This window comes from Piliocolobus tephrosceles, chromosome 6, assembly GCF_002776525.5.
Source record: "Piliocolobus tephrosceles isolate RC106 chromosome 6, ASM277652v3, whole genome shotgun sequence".
Taxonomy (NCBI): Eukaryota; Metazoa; Chordata; class Mammalia; order Primates; family Cercopithecidae; genus Piliocolobus; species Piliocolobus tephrosceles.
In genome coordinates this window covers 137,827,779-137,840,995 of record NC_045439.1, presented here as the reverse complement: position 1 = coordinate 137,840,995, position 13,217 = coordinate 137,827,779, and the positions used below count along the sequence as shown (strand labels likewise).

General features: G+C 52.3%; 1 protein-coding gene across 1 annotated transcript in view; it reads left to right on the top strand.

The window, feature by feature from the left end:
* Positions 1 to 13,217, top strand: part of RBPMS2 (RNA binding protein, mRNA processing factor 2) — a 44,135-nt gene that overhangs the window by 25,868 nt on the left and 5,050 nt on the right. The window contains exons 2-6 of the mRNA XM_026455458.2: positions 5,264 to 5,341; positions 6,522 to 6,560; positions 7,410 to 7,472; positions 7,741 to 7,891; positions 8,313 to 8,461. Of these exons, the coding sequence (XP_026311243.1) occupies positions 5,264 to 5,341; positions 6,522 to 6,560; positions 7,410 to 7,472; positions 7,741 to 7,891; positions 8,313 to 8,461 (480 nt within the window). The remainder of the gene's footprint in view (positions 1 to 5,263; positions 5,342 to 6,521; positions 6,561 to 7,409; positions 7,473 to 7,740; positions 7,892 to 8,312; positions 8,462 to 13,217) is intronic.

Sequence of the window (13,217 nt, the reverse complement as noted above, 5' to 3'; positions counted from 1 at the left end):
GCCCAGGCTGGAGTGCAGTGGCCGGATCTCAGCTCACTGCAAGCTCCACCTCCCGGGTTTACGCCATTCTCCTGCCTCAGCCTCCGGAGTAGCTGGGACTACAGGCGCCCGCCACCTCGCCCGGCTAGTTTTTTGTATTTTTAGTAGAGACGGGGTTTCTTTCGCCGTGTTAGCCAGGATGGTCTCGATCTCCTGACCTCGTGATCCGCCTGTCTCAGCCTCCCAAAGTGCTGGGATTACAGGCTTGAGCCACCGCGCCCGGCTTTTTTTTTTTTGAGACAGGGTCTTGCTCTGCTGCCCAGGCTGGAGTACAATGGCATGATCTTGGCTTACTGCAACCTCCACCTCCCGGGTTCAAGGGATTCTTGTGCCTCAGCCTCCCAAGTAGCTGGGATTACAGGCGCATGCCACCACACCCAGCTAACCATATTTTTAGTAGAGATAGGGTTTCATCATGTTGGCCAAGCTGGTCTCAAGCTCCTGACCGCAAGTGATCTGCCCTCCTCGGCCTCCCAGAGTGCTGGGATTACAGGCGTGAGCCACCATGCCGGGCCCTCCCTGCCATTTATGGTATCGTTCTGCTATGCTGGATCACATCGGGTCTCTGGCTGTGAGTTTCTTCTCTGCAGGAACTGAGGTGTGTAGAGATGGGGGAGATCTCCAGTGCTTAGACCTGACTCTAGGGACATTGGGAGATGGAAATATTTTGAAGCTTGGTTCCTGCCCTAGCTTTCTGTAGTCAAGGTGAGTGGTACCTCAGACTGCTGGGAACTGTAAGGCGAGGGGTCCTAACGGCCACTGTGGGACTTCAGAGGAAGGAAAGGGGAGCTGAAGACACCAGAAAGACCTGAAGGCTGGATACTTTAGTTAAGGAGTGAGGAAGGGGTGAGCCAAGGGGCCAGTGCAGGCAGCTTTGTGGATGCTTGTCAGGGCCCTGGAGTGGATGGGCTGGGTAGGCTTGATGGAAGCAGTTGTTGGGCGGCTTTGGAACCTCTTGTCCTCCCCACGTGTGGCTGGTCAGCCTGCAGAGCCCACGCTTCCCCTGCTCCTGGTTTGCCAGTTTCCCCTTTTTCTGCCCTCCTCGCTCTGGTGTGGCCGTCATCCTAAACAAGTGTCATACAGAGTGGATGGATGGCAGCACTTACCCACCCATGAGGCTGATGAGGCTGCCCTGTGCTGCTCCCCATGCCCTCACAAACAGCAGAGTCAGGGTGCCTGGTCTCAGGAGCCCTGCTCCTCCGTGAACTCAGCTGTGTGCCATTGACAAATTACTGAGTCTTTTTGGGTCTCAGTTTCCCTGTCTGTACAAGGGGGGTGGGCTTTGAGATGTCATCTGCTGGGGTGGCTGGAATCGAGTAGGAACCAAGGCAGGTGTTTGGGGGTCACACTTGCTGTGACTTAGCCTCCCAGACTGCTCCCCACAGAGCATCTGTGCTCAGGCAGACAGGGGCCCACCAGCTCATCCGTGACTGCCTTGATCACTTGAGAGGTGACCAGGGACAGGATGGGAGCTGTGGGGTAGCCTTTTGGACTCCGTAGAACCCGAAAGGTGGAACCCTGAGGAAAAGGGTCATCAGGCCCCGAGGGAATCCTGGAAACGAGTCTTGAGCCGGGATGAGGAAACAGCCCCTACACTCCCCCCACCCCACCTCAAGCAGGAAACTCTGTGCTGAGAACTTGCTATTTAAGAGGCCTCTGGGGAGGTCTGGCCAGAAAGGAGGCATTTGAGGGAGGGTTTAAAATTAGCCCGGGTGAAATGTGTGACCCCTGGGGAGAGCTGAAGCAGAGGTTTCTGTGGGTCTGCTCTGGTCTGGGTCTTTGACTCAAATCATGTCCTGCTTTCCTGGGGAGGAGGGGGAGGAGAGAAGGGAGTGGTACTGATCTAGGTCCCTCCATCAGGGCACTGGCGACTGCACTCTTGGCCCATCCTCTGGGGGTGAGGTGTTGCGGGCCGACCCTGAGCCACCCAGAGGGCTTGGTGCTCAGGTCCTGTCGTCCTTTCCCCGCACCCATCACCTCTGCCAGGCTGGGCATGTAGTAGGAAGACTTGGGTTTTGGTTTTTTTTTTTTTTTTTTTTTTTTGAGACGGAGTTTTGCTCTTGTTGCCCAGGCTGGAGAGCAGTCGTGCGATCTCGGCTTACCGTAACCTCGCCTTCTGGGTTCAAGGAATTCTCGTACCTCAGCCTCCCTTGTAGCTGGGATTATAGGCACGTGCCACCACATCCGGCTAATTTTGTAGTTTTAATAGGGACAGGGTTTCTCCATGTTGATCAGGCTGGTCTCAAACTCTCGATCTCAGGTGATCCGCCCTCCTCGGCCTCCCAAAGTGCTGGGATTACAGGTGTAAGCCACCGTGCCCGGCCTTTTTTTGTTTTTTTTTGAGATGGAATCTCACTCTGTTTCCCAGGCTGGAGTGCAGTGGCGTGATCTTGGCTCACTGCAAACTCTGCCTCCTGGGTTCTAGTGATTCTCTTGCCTCAGCCTCCCAAGTAGCTGGGACTGCAGGGATGGGCCACCATACCTGGCTAATTTTTTGTATTTTTAGTAGAGATGGGGTTTTACCATGTCAGCCAGGCTGGTCTCAAACTCTTCACCTCAAGTGATCCGCCCGCCCCAGCCTCCCAAAGTGCTAGGATTACAGGCATGAGCCACTGCACCTGGCCGAGGCCTGGGTTTTGAGTTCCAGGTCTGCTGCCTTTAAAGAATAAGCCATGTCACTTCCGCTTGAGGATTCACACACACAACTCAAGGCCCTTATGTCAAAGGGCAGAGAGGGCTCAGATCAGGAGCTCGGTTTGGCCCATCCTGGAGCCTCAGCTATCTGGACCTCCAAATACTGCTGACAACAAGGCAGGATAATAGTGGTGTCTCCGTGGAACAGGAGCTGCCAGGGCTGTGAGGTGTGAGGTGCCATCACCCCAAGCCCGGGCACAGAGGCTGGTATAGTAGCGCCTCTGCTGAGGGAAAGACGTGTCCCAAGGGAGAAGATGCATCCCAAGTGGCCGGAGATTCTGCTGGATGGGCTTGGCAAAAGCTCACATGAGGGAAGAAGTTTCTCTTCACCATGGCTGAGAGTCATTCTTGTGTGGGTGGGAGTGGTGACACCAGTAACCAGCAGCTATCCTGGCTGGTTTCCTTTGACATTCTTGGCTCTATTGAGTTCTCTGGGTGCATTGGGTGCAGTTTTGCCTAACACTGCTCCAGCTCCCTGATACAAGCCACTGATAAAAGCCATCGTCTCAGGCTGCTGTCTGGGGTCAGCGAGCCATCACTAGAGCGTGGAGCAAGTTCTTTGGTACCTCTCAAGAAGGAGATGTGACCCACTGTAGGGCAACTAAATGCTTTCAAGAATGGCTGCATGATGCGGTGAGACGTGAACTTCTAAAATCTGCTGTGGTCAGTTCAGAAGACCTGTGCTTGGCTTCGCAGGAGGAGATGTGGCCCAGGGCAGAAGTCAAGCGTGTAGGGATGCTCTGCTTGTTCACATTTTTCATTATTCAGGAAGCGAAGCCACAGTTTCAAAAAATGTTTTTAATGGATCTAAGCTATGGAAAATCTCCCCTCCCCCATCACAATTTTTGGCTGATCAGGGCTTGCTAGTTTAGCATCCAGTGCCAGCAGCATTTAAATAGCAGCAGTGGCTACAGCCACAGGATGGACACCTGGTATTTAGACCTGGCTTGTAACTATGTTGGGGGCAGTGCTCAAAACTCACAGCATCTGCTGGGCGTGGTGGCTCACTCCTGTCATCTCAGCACTTTGGGAGGTCGAAGTGGGTGGATCACTTGAGGTCAGGAGTTCGAGACCAGCGTGGCCAACGTGGTGAAACCCTGTCTCTACTAAAAATACAAAGAATTAGCTGGGCATGGTGGTTCATGCGTGTAATCCCAGGTACATGGGAGGCTGAGGCAGGAGAATTGCTTGAACCCAGGAGGCAGAGGTTGCAGTGAGCCGAGATGGTGCCACTGCACTCCAGTCCGGGTGACAGAGTGAAACGCCATCTCAAAAAAAACCTCACAGCATCAAATGCTCCACCTGAAGCTGACAAGATCTTGGCGTGTTCTTCAAAACTCAACGTAATGGTTTTGACTCTTTACCCATTACCCTGTTCAGTCAACATTTAGTACCATCACCATGCTAAGAGCAGGGACAGAGACAGGAGTATAAGGTGTCTCTTGACATTGAAGGTCCCACATCTTGTGTAGGAGCAGGAGATGGATGAGAAAGTGCCAGGACCTCTGCCGAACTCACTACAGGGCATAGTGGGCATGGGACTCTGTTTCCTTTACATCTTCACTCCTCCCCTCAACTAAACGGGGGCCTCTCTACCAGAAGGCCATGGGTACCTTCTAGAAAATAGTTACTTTTTTGTCTGAGGGGCCAGTGGTGCAATGGATTAAAAAAAGATACATTTTTACATGTACATTTTTTGGGGGTCAGGCACTGCAGCTTTCTTCAGATTCTTTTTTTTTTTTTATTTTTGGAGACGGAGTCTGACTCTGTCGCCCAGGCTGGAGTGCAGTGGTGCAATCTCAGCTCACTGCAAGCTCCGCCTCCCAGGTTCATGCCATTCTCCTGCCTCAGCCTCCCATGTAATTGGGACTACAGGCGCCCGCCACCGTACCCGGCTAATTTTTTGTATTTTTAGTAGAGATGGGGTTTCACCATGTTAGCTGGGATGGTATCGATCTCCTGACCTCGTGATCCGCCCGCCTCGGCCTCCCAAAGTGCTGGGTCTTCAGATTCTTAGAGGAGGCTTTGGTTTGAAAAGGCATACTGATTAGCATGGTGTGGTGGTGTACTCCTGTAATCCCAGCTACTCAGGAGGCTGAGGTGGGAGAATCTCTTGAACCCAGGAGGTGGAGGTTGCAGTAAGCTGAGATCATGCCACTGCAGTTTAGCCTGGGTGACAGAGTAAGATTCCGTCTCAAAAAAGAAAAAAGGGCATGCTGGGCTGGATTTGTACCCTTGTCGAACAGGGCTTTCTTTTTGCCTCTGTTCACCAGCAGACTCAGTCTGTGTGCAGAGGCATTGGGCAGACTCTGCATGATGCCTCTGGGATGTACCCAGAGAAGGAAAAGGGCTTTGGGAAGTTCGGTGCTGTGAAATAATGTTAATTTGCCTCGGGTGTCCAAAGAGGCCCAGGAAAGGCTGAATTCCTCTAAACTCTAGAAGGATTCCAGTGGCCTGCCTGAAGGAAGAGCTGTTGTCATCCCTGTCCGTCTTGGGCAGCCTGGCCCTGATCACTGGTCTCTGTCCCCAGGTCCGGACACTGTTTGTCAGCGGCCTCCCTGTGGACATTAAACCCAGAGAACTCTACTTGCTCTTCCGGCCGTTCAAGGTGAGTCAGGACCTGCCGCCCCCGGGTGGAGCCTGGGACCCTGGAGAAGCAGTGGGGTCGGGCCGGGCAGCAGGGTGATGCGGGAAGGTGTGGCAGAAGCTGTGGGGGCAGATCCAGCCCTCTGTCCTGGTTCTGCGAATTCACATGCTGCCTTCTGGGCCTGTTTCCTCGCCAGTTAAATGGAGACAGTAAGAATCTTTTTTTTTTTCCCCCCTTGAGACAGAGTCTTGCTGTGTTGCCCAGGCTAGGGTACAGTGGCGTGATCTCGGCTCACTGCAACCTCCGCCTCCTGGGTTCAAGCAATTCTCCTGCCTCAGCCTCCTGAGTAGCTGGGATTACAGGCACGCACCATTATGCCTGGCTAATATTTGTGTTTTTAGTAGAGATGGGGTTTCATCATGTTGGTCAGGCTGGTCTTGAACTCCTGACCTCGTGATCCACCCACCTCAGCCTCCCAAAGTGCTGGGATTACAGGCATGAGCCACGGTGCTTTTTTTTTGGTTTGTTTTGTTTTGAGACAGAGTCTCGCTCTGTCACCCAAGCTGGAGTGCAGTGGCGCCATCTTGGCTCACTGCAACCTCCGCCTCCCGGGTTCAAGCGATTCTCCTGCCTCTGCCTCCTGAGTACCTGGGATTACAGGCACCCTCCACCATGCCTAGCTAGTTTTTGTATGTTTAGTAGAGATGAGGTTTCACCATGTTGGCCATGATGGTCTGGATCTCTTGACCTTGTGATCTGCCCGCCTTGGCCTCCCAAAGTGCTGGGATTACAGGCGTGAGCCATGGTGCTCAGCTAACAGTAAGAATCTTTAAATATATGTGGTTATATAAAGAATCTTTGAGATTCAATGTAGCCTTTTCAGTTTGCAGATGAGAAAACTTAAAAGGTAAGGTCTGTGCTCTCGGGTTACTAGTTAGTGGAGCAAATGGGAATTTCTGCCTGAAGTGATGAGTGCTGCCGCCTTATGCCCACCCCATGTGACAGACCGTGTGATTCAGAACGCAAGGCGGTGGACGCTTGGCAGTGGTGGAGGTCAGGGTGGGTTGATGTTGACAGGGAGAAGGGTGTGAGAATGATTCAGGGGAGCCCTGGGGAAAGCGGGGGCTGATGAGGTGGCAGCGCTGGGTTAGCACAACACAGGCTTCTGACCTTCCGCGGTAACAGCCGCCTCTCTCCGCAGGGGTATGAAGGGTCCCTGATCAAGCTCACCGCGAGACAGGTAATTTCTCTCCTAGGGTTTTCTTCCTCCCAGCCCAGACTGATTGCTGAACTTCGAACAGGGGCCTGTTAACCTTTCCCTAATCTAGAGGCATCTGGCGGTAGAGACTTGCTCCCTGTTGTCCCGTTTCTCACAGAGCAGCCTCTGTAGGTCCCACTGTCCCTTTACTGGCCGTCTGAGCCCAGCCAGCTCCTGGTCCTCCCTGTCTGTTTCTTGGGAATCTGGGAGCCCGGCTGGCTGAGGATAGTAGAGCAGTTAGCTGAGCTTTGGTTTTTTTTTTTGTTTTGAGATGGAATTTTGCTCTTGTTGCCCAGGCTGGAGTGCAATGGCGTGATTGAGCTCTTGCTTTTGATACAAGGAGGCCAGGGCCTGCTAGCCGTCGGGGATTGTTTGGGGTCTAGACTGATTCTTGGGAAAATGAAGTTGGAGCAGTTTTCAACCTATTGCTCCTTGATAGAACCGGAGTCTTCCCATGCCCTTGATACATTGGTGTCTCCTTTCTTGCTGGGGAAAACACTGGGACTGACTTTTAATTATCTGCATGCATTAAAAACAATACTTTTACTAAAAGGGCAATGTTTAATTCGGTGGAATTAAGCTCCGTTGACATCATTTCCCACAGGGTATTCCTGGGGAAGGAGACTTGACTTCTGGTGCACATTAAGCTGCTATTCCGGTGAACATAGGGAGGACGTGGGCTGGAGTTCTGGGGGACTTTTTTCCTTTTGTATTCTCATCAGCAGGGCAAATACTGTTTCCACATAGGTGATACTCTTTTTTGTTGTTATTTTGGAGGGAGAGGTGGAATGCTGGGAGAGGTATAAGGGTGTTCTCTCTTTTTCCTACTAGCCTGTTGGTTTTGTGATCTTTGACAGCCGGGCAGGAGCAGAAGCGGCCAAGAATGCACTGAACGTGAGTAGGTGGAGAATGGGTCTTCTCTGACCCACAGCCCTCTTAGGCAGTGGGTGTGCGGATGTATCTTATTTCCCAGCCATCCCTGGGCAGAGTCCTTGGCGAAACTGTCTGTGCCAAAGGCACTGAGCTGCCTTTCCTCTGCCTCAGCCACTGTGTGGGCAAGTCTTCCAGGCGAGCTTGTTTACGGGGCTCTTCTCTACTCTCTGCCATTAACACTCTGGGTCCTCCAGAGTAAGCCTTTCTCTTCTTTTCTCTACCCATGTAGGGTATTCGTTTTGATCCCGAGAATCCACAGACCCTGAGGCTAGAGTTTGCCAAAGCCAACACCAAGATGGCCAAGAGCAAGCTAATGGCAACCCCAAATCCCAGCAACGTGCACCCCGCCCTAGGAGCACACTTCGTCGCACGGGACCCCTGTGAGTGGCACTCTGAGCTGACAGGCCCTCATGGAATTCCATTCGGGGCAGACTTACAGACTCTTGCAGAGGGGAGCCCCTTTCCCAGGAGGCTTTTTGTGTCCATGGCCACCCATTTTTGAAGCACCTGGTTTTCCTCCCTCCCCTGCAGCCTTCTTAGAGCTTCTGAGCTGCCAGGGCTTCCAGCTTCCCTGAAACCTTCTTTGATTTTTCGTTTGAGACGGGCTGAGGCCTGCCGGGCCGCACACCATGCCAGGCCAATTTAATGTGACTTCCTTGCCTGGTCTCGGGGTCCTTGGTGGTTGGGGGTGGTCTGGCCTCAATGTGGAGCATATGGCTCAACCATAGTGCTAGGTCGCCTTCTCTGTTTGGAAGGGGAGGCGAGTGTTCTGATGGTGGAGGCCGTTGTCTCCTGTTGTAGATGACCTGATGGGGGCTGCTCTGATCCCTGCATCCCCAGAGGCCTGGGCCCCCTACCCTTTGTACACCACAGAGCTGGCCCCAGCCATCTCCCACGCTGCGTTCACCTATCCAGCTGCCACTGCCGCTGCCGCCGCCCTCCATGCTCAGGTAAGCCCCTTCAGGTTGGGGAGGGCGAAGAACGAGGGCTCTTAGCTGGCCGGATTTTGCATGTGCCTGGCCACTTGGCCGCTGCTGTCCCAGAGCTGCAGCAGAACTCTTGTCTTCCTTGATGGTTTGAAAGCCCAGACACCAGGGATCTATTTGTCCCTGCCCTTGGGTTTAGGATCTGATGGGGAGGGAGAAGATAACCCATGAGTTCCTGTGGAGGATGCCAGGCAGCCCAGCTGCGGTTCCCCAGCCCCGAGCACTCCTGCCCAGCCACCGACTGTGTCCTCCCATGGTGATGGGACTATGACTCCAGTCCTAACCTGGGTATGATCTCTGGAGCCAGACCATCCGCCTCTGCCCCTTCCTATCTCTTTCATCAAGCTCTTACAGATTGCTGTGCCTCAATTTTTTTTTTTTTCTTTTTTTTTAGTCATGTGAAAAATGGGAATGCTCAGATAATCTGCCTTCGGGTTGTTATGAAAGTTAGATGTCAAGACAAAGTGACTAGTGAGTGCTAGGATGTAACCTGGAGCACCCTGAGAGCTCACTGAGTGTTAGTTCTCGCTTCCATGAAGGCTGGACACTGTTCACTGTGAACCTGTGCTGGGCAGGAAACAGGGAGTGAATGCTTCTGGGGAGAGTCAGGGCTATTAGAACAGGGCCAGGAAAGCTCTGTGTGGGGTGCTGGGCTGGGTGCCCAATGGGCAGGCAGGGGGTCAGGCTATCCCCTGGCCATGCACTTCCTCTCGTCTGATTCGGCCACAAGTGCAGGTCACTGGAGCACACTGCAGGGGAGGTCTCTTCCCACTGTGTGTGTCGGGGAGCAGGGGGGTGCCTCACAGTGGCAATGACAGGATGTGGCCAGGCAGCCACAGGAAGGGGCTGGGGGGCACTTTTGAGCCCATCTCAACCTCTGACTAGCCAGGTGATGAGTGCTGATCCCCAGGAAGAGCTGCCTGGCCAGGGTGTGCTGTGCTGCTGCAAAGGAGAGAATCCAGGTTGCTGGGACCTGGCTGGGGAGCAGGAGGGGATGGGGAAGGAAAGCAGGAGAAGCCAGAAAGGAGGGTTCACAGGAGCCAGAGCTGAGGCGGGAAGAGTCGGGTGCTCTGCCTGAGAGCTGTGTGCACGTCCATTTTCAGGCTCTTCCAGGGGCTTAGTGACACCTGGGTTTGTCTAGTTCCAAAGCAGAAAGGGGCCACTACCCTAGCCAACTGTTTTCCCCAGCAGGGGAGTGCTCCCTGGCTCCACAACATTCAGTTGTACTGAGGGCAGAATTGTGGTTAACCTTGGCACTCTTCCCCAGCTGAGCACCACAAATAGCTCAAAAATTGATCAGAGAATAAGGAAGGTGGTAAAGACCTTCCCCTGGAGGGACTTGTTGGGTATTTACTGCAAACTGGGTTCTGTGGTTGGAAGAGAGCGGCCAACAGGGAAGCCCATCCTGTCTACCCTGACCTGGGCAGTGACTTGATGCTTCAGGTCAAGAGGATGTTTAACTGTAAGGCCCTGGGAGTCACTGAAAGGAATCACAGGCTCCCACCTCACTGGGCTCCTCACCTCTGATCCCAGCTTTGGCACCATTTAGCTACATGATCCTCACCTCGGGGCCTCTGTGTCCCCATCTGTAAAATGAGAGGGATAGACCAGATCAGGTGGAGAGGTTCTGCCCCATCCTCTGAGTTGCTAGGCTGTGACAGAGGTTGGGAGCCAGGGACAATGAGTTTATCAAATGAATCAGAGAGGGCACCTCTTCCCAGCCAGCTGGGGGTGGCAGTGCTCTCTCGCCCTGAGCTCCACGCCATAGGGCTTCCTTCCTCCTGTTGGCTTCCCTCCCAGTTTTCTCCCACCCGGTCCACACTCTGTAGCTGTCCAACTCTGGCCTAAATCCTGGTTCTCAACAGCTGTGGGACGTTGGGCACGTTACCCACTGTCTCTGTTTCTGTAAAATGGTGATGATAATGCCTATTTGATAGGAGTGTTGTTCACATGATGGCGTGGAGTCGCATGATGGCGTGGAGGGAGTGCTGTGCAAGTGCAGATGGTCGTGATTGTTACTTAATATCATTATTGTCTGGGTCCCCTTGAGTCCTCTCTGAGGCTGGAGGCCTCTTTGTGCTTGAGTTCCTGCCTTCTGGCCTTCCTTGGACGGCGACTGGGATACAGGCCACCCACCCCAAAGGATAGTGGCATTTTTGGGGAGGCGGGCTAATGGGAAGAGATTAGACCAGGGAGTCATTAGTTCTGTCCTTGCTACTCAGACTCTCTGGGCACCCATTTCCTCAATAGTAAAACGGGTTGTTTTACTGTTTGCCGACTAAGAGCATTTTATTATTTTCCTTCCAACAGCCCCACTGCTTGCCCACTGACAGTGCTGCCCCAGAGATGGGGGATAATAGTGTCTAAATAAAGGAAATATGGGCCGGGCGCGGTGGCTCAAGCCTGTAATCCCAGCACTTTGGGAGGCCGAGGAGGGCAGATCACGAGGTCAGGAGATCGAGACCATCCTGGCTAACATAGTGATACCCTGTCTCTACTAAAAATACAAAAAATTAGACGGATGTGGTGGCGGGCGCCTATAATCCCAGCTACTCGGGAGGCTGAGGCAGGAGAATGGTGTGAACCTGGGAGGTGGAGCTTGCAGTGAGCCGAGATCATGCCACTGCACTCCAGCCTGGGTGGCAGAGTGAGACTCCATCTCAAAAAAATGAATAAATAAAAATAAAAATAAATAAAGGAAGTATGGACACTGTTGATCTTGAGTGGGTTGTTCTGAGCCCAAAGGACCAATAGGACTGAGTTTTTCTGTGCCTGGGGGCAAGGAGGTGATTTCAGGAGAAGGTAGCAGCTGAAAGACAAGGGGATGAGAACAAGTACCTCTACCCCAGCTGCATGCCCTTTGCCAGTAGCCCAGCCTGAGCCCACAGCTACGTGGCTACGGAGTCCAGACCAGCAGGAGGGGTCCTGGAGGTTGTTCGGTCCTGTTCTGTCTTGGCAGGAGGCCACCTTGTCTGGCCTTCTGACCCTCTTGATGGAATCTTCCCTTTTAAGAGGGTGAGGCACAAAAGCAACTGTGGATGGCAGGCCCAATGGGGTTCAGCATAGAAAGATGGTGGCCTAAAAAAGCAGGGGTTCTCAGTGTCCTATTGCATCCCAGGGTCCTCCCAGACTGGATTTCATTTTCCATTCCAAACTGAGGATATGTGGGTCTTCCATGGCTTTTTCTCCCCCTTAAACTGGTTCAGTCATTTGCCAGTGACCTTAAGGTTACATGAACTCCCTTGCCTCTATTTTCTTATCTGTATAATGGAGATGATAATAGCATCTACTTCATAGGGTTTTTATGAGGATTAAATGAACTTAGTATATGATATCTACCTAGAACAGCATTGGTCACAGTGGAAGTGCTTCCTGAGCAGTAGCTATTATTGTATTAACATATCTGCATTTATGGAAAAAAATAGGCAGTTTTGTTCTCTTCCCTTTGGCTTATCATCCAATCCCCAGAAAACCTGTATTTTTAATTCTTCAGTTTGTAGGTAGTTTGGAGCAGGTGTGTAAGTAAATCTATAGGTATGAATCTTAGAAAAACTATATAATACATAATCTTTTAAAAACTTAAATACTAGGGCCAGGCGCAGTGGCTCACACCTGTAATCCCAGTACTTTGGGAGGCTGAGGTGGGCAGATCATGTGAGGTCAGGAGGTCAAGACCAGCCTGGCCAACAAGGTGAAACCCCGTCTCTACAAAGATACAAAAATTAGCTGGGCGTGGTGGCGGGCACCTGTAATCCCAGCTACTCGGGAGGCTGAGGCAGAAGAATTGCTTGAACCCAGGAGGCAGCGGTTGCAGTGAGCCAAGATAGTGCCACTGCACTCCAGCCTGGGTGACAGAGCAAGACTCTATCTCCAAAAAAAAAAAAAAAAACTTAAATATGAGGACTTAAAAAAATATTAGTAAGTGTAGCTCTGCATTTTGGGTGCCTGGCTAGTACACCATTGTATGAATGTGTCCAGCTCCCTGTAGATGGTAAGTTGGTTGGTTTGTACAGTTTTTGCTTACTGATAGCTATACAACAATGGATATCCTTGTGCGTACTTCTCTGGGCACCTCTTCTGTTTTGTTTTCTTTTTTTTCCTTTTTCTTTTTCTTTTTTTTTTTTTTGAGACAGCGTTTCATTCTTGTTGCCCAGGTTAGAGTGCAGTGGCACTATCTAGACTCACCGCAACCTTTGCTTCCCAAGTTCAAGCAATTCTCCTGCCTCAGCCTCCCTAGTAGCTGGGATTACAGGCATGTGCCACCACACCCGGCTAATTTTGTAGTTTTATTTTATTTTATTTATTTATTTATTTTTTTGAGACGGAGTCTTGCTCTTCGCCCAGGCTGGAGTGCAGTGGCCAGATCTCAGCTCACTGCAACCTCCGCCTCCCGGGTTCACGCCATTCTCCTGCCTCAGCCTCCTGAGTAGCTGGGACCACAGGCGCCCGCCACCTCGCCCGGCTAATTTTTTGTATTTTTAGTAGAGATGGGGTTTCGCCGTGTTAGCCAGGATGGTCTCGATCTCCTGACCTCGTGATCCGCCCGTCTCTCGGCCTCCCAAAGTGCTGGGATTACAGGCTTGAGCCACCGCGCCCGGCTGAATTTTGTAGTTTTAGTAGGGACGGAGTTTCTCCATGTTGATCAGGCTGGTCTCGAACCCCCGATCTCAGGTGATCCGCCCTCCTCAGCCTCCCAAAGTGCTGGGATTACAGGCATGAG